We start from the raw sequence: 7,500 nt of genomic DNA, 5'->3' as shown, positions 1-7,500 counted from the left end.
TCCTCCCGACCATTCTGTCACGCTACGGGGAGGAAGGGATGAGAGGAGGGAGGGATGAGAGGAGGGAGGGATGAGAGGAGGGAGGGATGAGAGGAGGGAGGGATGAGAGGAGGAGAGAACAGAGAGGAATCATGGCGAGGGGGGGGGGGGAGAGAGCCCATTTCAAGGGAGAACAGACAGAGTTGTTCACCTGTGTCCTGAGAAAGAGACGTCTTGGGGAGAGAGGGAGCGAGACGGAGACGGAGAGAGAAAGAGAGGAGAGAGAGAGAGACGGGGAGAGAGAGAGAGACGGAGAGGAAGGGGAGGGAGAGAGAGACGGAGAGAGAGAGCACGCGGAGGTAGAGGATGAAAATGTCGCGCGGCCCGTTTGTCTGGTGTTTCAGGGGAGAGATGCGGCAGGATGCAGGATGAGGGGAGGAGGAGGGGGAGAGACGTCGACTCTGGAACCGTGCTCTTAACTGTGCCGTCAGGCTCCCCTGAATCTCCCCTCTCTCTCTCTGTTTGTCTCTCTCTGCATCTCTTTTTTTTGCCCTCTCTTTCTCTCTCTCTTGCTGTCTCTCGCCCCCGCCCTCTCTGTCTGTCTTTGTCAATCTTACTCTATCGCAATTGCTTGCATTCATTGCATCCATCCGTTTTTTCTCTTTGCCTCCTCTCTCTCTCTCTCTCTCTCTCTCTCTCTCTATCTGTCCCTTTTACTCACCTTCACCCACACAAACCCACCCACCTGCTCCTTTGAGACACACATACAAACACACACACACACACACATCGATTGCATTGCTGGGGAGATTAGGTTGACGGCAGCTGCCCCCCATCCCCCTCCCCACCTCTCCTCTCCACCTCTCCTCCCCTCTCCACCTCTCCTCTCCACCTCTCCTCCCCTCTCCACCTCCCCTCTCCACCTCCCCTCTCCACCTCTCCTCCCCACCTCTCCTCCCCACCTCTTCTCCCCACCTCTCCTCCCCACCTCTCCTCCCCTCTCCACCTCTCCTTCCACCTCCCCTCTCCACCTCTCCTCCCCACCTCTCCTCCCCACCTCTCCTCCCCACCTCTCCTCCCCTCCTCCCCTCTCCACCTCTCCTCCCACCTCTCCTCCCCACCTCTCCTCCCCACCTCTCCTCCCCACCTCTCCTCCCCTCTCCACCCCTCCTCCCCTCTCCACCTCTCCTCCCCTCTCCACCTCTCCTCCCCACCTCTCCTCCCCACCTCTCCTCCCCTCTCCACCTCTCCTCCCCACCTCTCCTCCCCACCTCTCCTCCCGTCTCCACCTCTCCTTCCCACCTCTCCTCCCCACCTCCCCTCTCCACCTCTCCTCTCCACCTCCCCTCTCCACCTCTCCTACCCACCTCTCCTCCCCACCTCTCCTCCCCACCTCTCCTCGCCTCCTTTCCAGATAGCAGGTGTTCACCTCTCTGCATCTCTCCTCCACGCCCTTCTCATCCCCTCTCCTCCCCTTCCTGTACAGAAGGCAGGTTTCTGACACGTCCTCTCACCCTCTTCTCTACTCTGCCGCTCTCCTCCCCTCCTCTTCCCCCTCTCCTCTTCGCTTCGATCCACCCCCTCTCCTCCTCCTCTTCATCCACCTCCCCCTCTCCTCTTCCTCTTCCTCCCCTCTCCTCTTCCTCTTCCTCCCCTCTCCTCTTCCTCCCCCTCTCCTCTTCCTCCCGCTCTCCTCTTCCTCCACCTCTCCCTCTCCTCTTCCTCCCCCTATCCTCTACCTCTCCCTCTCCTCCTCCTCTCCTCTTCCTCCCCCTATCCTCTACCTCTCCCTCTCCTCCTCCTCTCCTCCTCCTCCCCCTCTCCTCTTCCTCCCCCTCTACCTCTCCCTCTCCTCTTCCTCCCCCTATCCTCTACCTCTCCCTCTCCTCCTCCTCCCCCTCTCCTCTTCCTCCCCCTCTACCTCTCCCTCTCCTCTTCCTCCCCCTCTCCCTCTCCTTCTTCTCCCTCTCTCCTCCTCCTCCCCCTCTCCTCCTCCTCCCCCTCTCCTCCTCCTCCTCCCCCTCTCTTCCTCCTCCTCCTCTTCCTCCCCCTCTCCTCCTCCTCCCCCTCTCTTCCTCCTCCTCCTCTTCCTCCCCCTCTCCTCCTCCTCCCCCTCTCCTCCTCCTCCCCCTCTCCTCCTCCTCCTCCTCCCCCTCTCCTCCTCCTCCTCCTCTTCCTCCCCCTCTCCTCCTCCTCCCCCTCTCCTCCTCCTCCTCCTCTTCCTCCCCCTCTCCTTCTCCTCCCCCTCTCCTCTTCCTCCAGATAGCGGGCTGCCGAGCCCTCCCGGCTCCCACAAGCTCCATTACACGCTTGATTAGCTACATCCAGGTGTCTGCACACCAGACCCAACTGATGAGAGGAGGTGGGGGGAGGAGGCGGGAGGGGGGAAGGAGGGAGGAGGAGGAGGGGGGGAGGAGGGGGGGAGGCAGGGGTCGGAAGGAATGTGGTTTCCTCCTTTCGTGTGACAGAGTAGATGGTTGCGTGAGAGGGAGGTACGAGGGCGAGAGCAGCGGAGGAGAGACCTGGGGGGGGGGGGGGGAAGAGAGGAGGAAAGAGAGGAGATGGAAAGAGGCGGCATGACGAGATGAGGAGGAAGATGAGGGGGACGGAGAGAGAGGAAAGAGGACCACGCAGAACGAGGCGTGGTCTTCATGTACATGACCCTCTCTCTCTTTCAGCCAACTGATGTTGTGGTCTTTGCTTCTAGCGTTCAGAAATCACCTCTCGCTAATACGTTTAAAGTGGTTGTGGAATGGAGTTCTTAATGGAGTTCACGACAGCAACAACAACAAAAAAGCCTACCCCAATGACCCAGTATCTCCACGGCACACATATTCATTAAAGGCCTAACATTGATCCAGGCTGTTATTTATTTCATTTTCTTTACGTGCCAGAATAAAAATCATACATTTTCAAGAGCTGTTCTGTTTGGACCCCTGATAATCCTGTCACCTTAGCCCCTAGAGTCCAACTGGAGAGAGTGTGTGTGTGTGTGTGTGTGTGTGTGTGTGTGTGTGTTTCACCGGACTTTTTTCACCTGCAGTCTCTTCCACTCCTCTGGTTCTCCCTCCCTCTCTCCCTCTCTCCCACTCTCCCTCCCTCCCTCTCTCCCTCTCTCCCTCCCTCCCTCCCTCCGCTTTACCTTCTCGTTTTCATCATTTCTATCTCTCCGCTTCATCTCTCCCGGCTCGCATCATTTTTCATCTGTCCTACAGTGGTTCTCTCAGACATCGGTATTATGTTTGCCCTCGTGTCTCCTCTCATTTCTTGCCCCCCCCCCCTCCCCCTCGCTCCTTCCTTGTCCCCCTTTCCCTTCTCTCCGTCTCCTTATCTGCCTGGTTTATTGACGCCGCGGGTGTTACCTTGAAGTCTCACAGTCGGAACAAAAGCTCTTTAAAACTCATAAGCCCCCCTCTCTCTCTCTATCTCTATCTCCATCTACCTATCTACCTCCCCCGCTCTCCCTCTCCCTTTATCGGTCCACCTCGCCTCCCCCCTCCCCGTCCCCCCCCCCAGTCATCCAGCTCCTCGCAGGAGCGTCTGCACCAGCTGCCCTTCCAGCCCACCATGGACGAACTCCACTTCCTCTCCAAGCACTTCGGCAGCACGGAGAGCATCACCGACGACGACGGCGCCGGCGGCGGCGGGGGGGGGCGCCGCTCGCCGTACATCCGCCCTCGCTCCCGGAGCCTCAGGTGAGGAGGGGGGGGGGGATCTTATGGGGGTCGACATGTGGGTTTTATTTGGTTATGCTGACGCCGGCGCTGGTGGGATGCGAGGAAGGTTACACGGAAGGTTGCTTTATATGACAGAGTTTAAGAGGCTCCTGTATCCTTGGTGTCCCTGCCTCTCTCGTTCTCTCTGTCCTTCGCTCTCTCTCGCTCTCTCTTTCTCTATCTCTCCCCTTCCCTTTCCTCTCTGTCTGACCCTCTCTGTTTCTCTGCCCAACCCTCCCTCCCTCCCTCCCTCCCTCCCTCCCTCCCTCCCTCCCTCCCTCCCTCCCTCCCTCCCTCCCTCCCTCCCTCCCTCCCTCCCTCCCTCCCTCCCTCCCTCCCTCCCTCCCTCCCTCCCTCCCTCCCTCCCTCCCTCCCTCTCCCCTTGCCCTTTCTCTTCCTCCGTCCCTGGAGTCCCTCTCTCTTCTTGTCAACACCCTCCACCCTCCGGCGGGCCAGATATCCTCCAGAGTACAGCGGCTCCTCCATTAGGCCCACCCCCTCAGAGCACCCGCCACGGCCCAATAGCGTTGACACCCCCCCCCCTATTACATACGACGCCGTGCGACACACGCCGGGTTTCAGAACCACACCGGCCCGCAACCTTCCAGGGGCTTCCTGTGTACAGAAGGACCCTGCGCGTGCCCTGGGTGCTATGCTAGCGTACCCGGCGCTAGCGCGCTATCAGGGGTTACACGGTACGAGAGCTCGCCGCAACGACGAGACGCGCGCGGGGGGGGGGGGGGGGGCTTGTTTACCACGTTGCCCGTCCTCCCCGTGATTGACGAGAGCGTCGGGGGAGAGTGATTGGTTCCATTAGGGGGAGGCCGGAGCGCCCGCCGCCGCATCGTGGATTGGTCGATTAGCATAAAGCGCAGACGGGGGGAGGGGGGGGTGTGTGCAAATGACACCGGCGTCTGAGGGAGAGAAATGCAGAACTGATTGTCTTCTTCGCTTGTTTGTTTTTCTTCCCTTTTCTCCCTCCATTCACTCGCTCTCTCTCGCGCTCTCTCTCTCTCTCTGTAGCCCCGGGCGTTCACCGTCCTGCTATGACAACGAAATAGTGATGATGAACCATGTCTACAAGGAGCGGTTCCCCAAGGTCAGCTGCGAGCACGCACGCACACACACGCTACACCACCCTTTTCCCAAGACGATCATCTAAAGTGAAGCAGTTCTAACCCCTGTGCCCCCGGCATCAGTGTCTCCATCAAGCCAGAAGGAAGTCATACCCATTTGTGGGTTATGACAGTAACTGTGTACCTCTGCAGACTCGAAATGGCTCTTCCGTGAACAACAGAGCTGGATCATGTTCCTGGGTAGACAGTCCTGGGGTGTGGGGGTATTGTAGCTCATGTGCAGCAGGTTCCAACGACTTCCTTACTTTAGGGACTACATTTTCCCTCCAACAGCCTTTCCTCTCCTAATAAGGCCCCACCACTGGGACCATTCACCACTGCGGATCCAAAATGGCTGCCTTCGTAAACAGGGCCAGCAGAGCTGTGCTGTCTCCTCCCCAGACAGCCTCTCTACCCCATATGTTGCCCTGCAGCTGGGATGTCCGATAACTATGACTAAGGGTTCCGCTTCCGCGATAACGCCTGCTAGCCAAACAGCGTCTGACAGAGACATTAGTTACCCAGAAGCACAATCCCCGAGGTGGACGGGCAAGCGTGGGTAATGTAGTTTTGCTGATAGTGCTTGTTTGATGGCATTGTGTCTCTCAGTGACGGATGCTATAAAAAGAACTTCAGGGAATGTTCAACATTACAGCTCGCAGGGTTGGCTATCTTACTGTTATCGCGCACAACCTTGATAGATTCCTTACGACCTGGTTCCAACTGTTCCAATTATTAGGATGATTTCAGTCATTTGATGACTTTATTTCAGTCATTTGATTTCTGAAAGCCTTGAAGTAACTTTTGATGAACACATCACAAGGTTATATCATGTTCGAACAAAACAGCAAAGAATAGACCGACAATTCCATTTGAAGTTTTAAAAATTCAAAAGCAGAATACTGGCTAGACACCATCAAAGTGAACTGTGGAGCAATTTCCTATAAAAGCTAGTCGAGTCAAAAACCTTTCAACAGTGGCGCAAATTCAAACACTGCCATGACCTTTTGCCGTCTGTACAGAAAAACCCTATCTTGAGGTAATAGCAGATACACATCAATTCCAAGCACCATTTCCATTGATATCTTGCCCGCGTTGCTTGTGTTCTTGTCAAAAATGCCCCACATTAAAAAGTAAGACTGTGTAAATAAGGGAAACTCAAATGGACTCTAAAGCAGTTACAGGAGATCTGACGGGGACTTCACAGGCATGTTTTCCTTTAGATGACGCGCGTAGCTGAAAACAGATATGCCATTATAAACAGCAATGGAAACTGTTTTGGAGACACTTTTTCCCCAAAACTACCGAAAAACTGTTGACTGTGTCTATGTGTAAAATAGTGTCGATAAGCACCCTTGGACTATCAAGCAACAAGCAACATGCTATCAAATTCAGTTCTCTATAGAGAAAGTACTGGGTCAGATGACCAATGATTTGTTACCGTATGAGGGAAGCCATATCAGGATAGGAAGTTCAATGTGAGTTGCTAGTTACAGACCTCCAGACTAATGAAGAAACTCTTTTCCACGATGACAAACATAATGGGTATACCTCGGTAGTAGCTCAGCATTTGCATGCAGATCTGGAGTTGCCAGGTTCAAATCCCCCTAAATGTTGCTTTGGATAAAAGCGTCTGTTAAATACACCAAGTTGGGGTTGCAGAAACACCTTCATCTAGCACTGTCTGACCCACAAACAGATCCTATCATATAGAATACGAATGGTGGAATGATGTTCCCATGACTACAACTAAAATGATCTCGCTTCAGATATCTGTTTCTCACATATAGTACACCCTGTCCTCTCTGCCCCTCATCCGCCCCTCATCCACCCCTCATCCTCCCCGCATCCCCCACTCATACGCCCCCCTCCCCCCCTCATCCGCTCCTCATCCCCCCCCTCATACGCCCCTCATCCCTCCCCTCATACGCCCCCACCCCCCCCTCATCCGCCCCTCATCCCTCCCCTCATCCCCCACTCATACGCCCCCACCCCCCCCCTCATCCGCCCCTCATCCCTCCCCTCATCCGCCTCTCATCCTCCCCTCATCCCCCCCTCATCCCCCCCTCATCTTCCCCTCATCCCCCCCTCATCCCCCCCCTCATCCCCCCCTCATCCCCCCCATCATCCGCCCCTCCTCCTCCAGGCCACCGCTCAGATGGAGGAGCGCCTGTCGGACTTCATCCAGGCCTTCTCCCCCGAGAGCGTGCTGCCGCTGGCCGACGGGGTCCTCAGCTTCATCCACCACCAGATAGCAGAGCTGTCCAGGGACTGCCTGACCAAGTCTCGCGAGGGCCTCATCACCACCGTCTACTTCTTTGAGCTGCAGGAGAACCTGGAGAAGCTCATGAACAATGTGGGTGGACACACACACACACACACGTGTAATGTGGGTGCCCCCCCCCACACACGCACAGGTGTAAAGATACACACTCATGGAGTGAAACCCACACACGTCAGACTTATAGGAAACTGTTGAGAGGAGCAGGACTAAGAATAGCAGTGTACCTGTAGTTCACACGAGGAGAAACACACACACACACACACACGTGGAGAGAAAGGTGTGTGTGTGTGTGTGTATAGGGGGAGGAGATGAAACCCACGAGCAGGCGTGTCGCTGCTTGTGCACACGCGTGCACTTCCACCGCCACGCACCTTCCTTGGCAAGCGCACATGCGGACCTCTGTTTG

General features: G+C 56.2%; 1 protein-coding gene across 1 annotated transcript in view; it reads left to right on the top strand.

Annotated features, from left to right (window-relative positions):
- The window catches only part of mast1a (microtubule associated serine/threonine kinase 1a), a 56,731-nt gene that overhangs the window by 29,720 nt on the left and 19,511 nt on the right, over positions 1-7,500 (top strand). The window contains exons 7-9 of the mRNA XM_084685965.1: positions 3,496-3,674; positions 4,719-4,794; positions 6,957-7,166. Coding sequence (XP_084542091.1) covers positions 3,496-3,674; positions 4,719-4,794; positions 6,957-7,166 — 465 coding nt within the window. The remainder of the gene's footprint in view (positions 1-3,495; positions 3,675-4,718; positions 4,795-6,956; positions 7,167-7,500) is intronic.

This window comes from Hypomesus nipponensis, chromosome 21 (assembly GCF_054491055.1).
Source record: "Hypomesus nipponensis isolate SF chromosome 21, ASM5449105v1, whole genome shotgun sequence".
Lineage (NCBI taxonomy): Eukaryota > Metazoa > Chordata > Actinopteri > Osmeriformes > Osmeridae > Hypomesus > Hypomesus nipponensis.
This window is presented reverse-complemented; position numbering and strand designations above follow the sequence as displayed.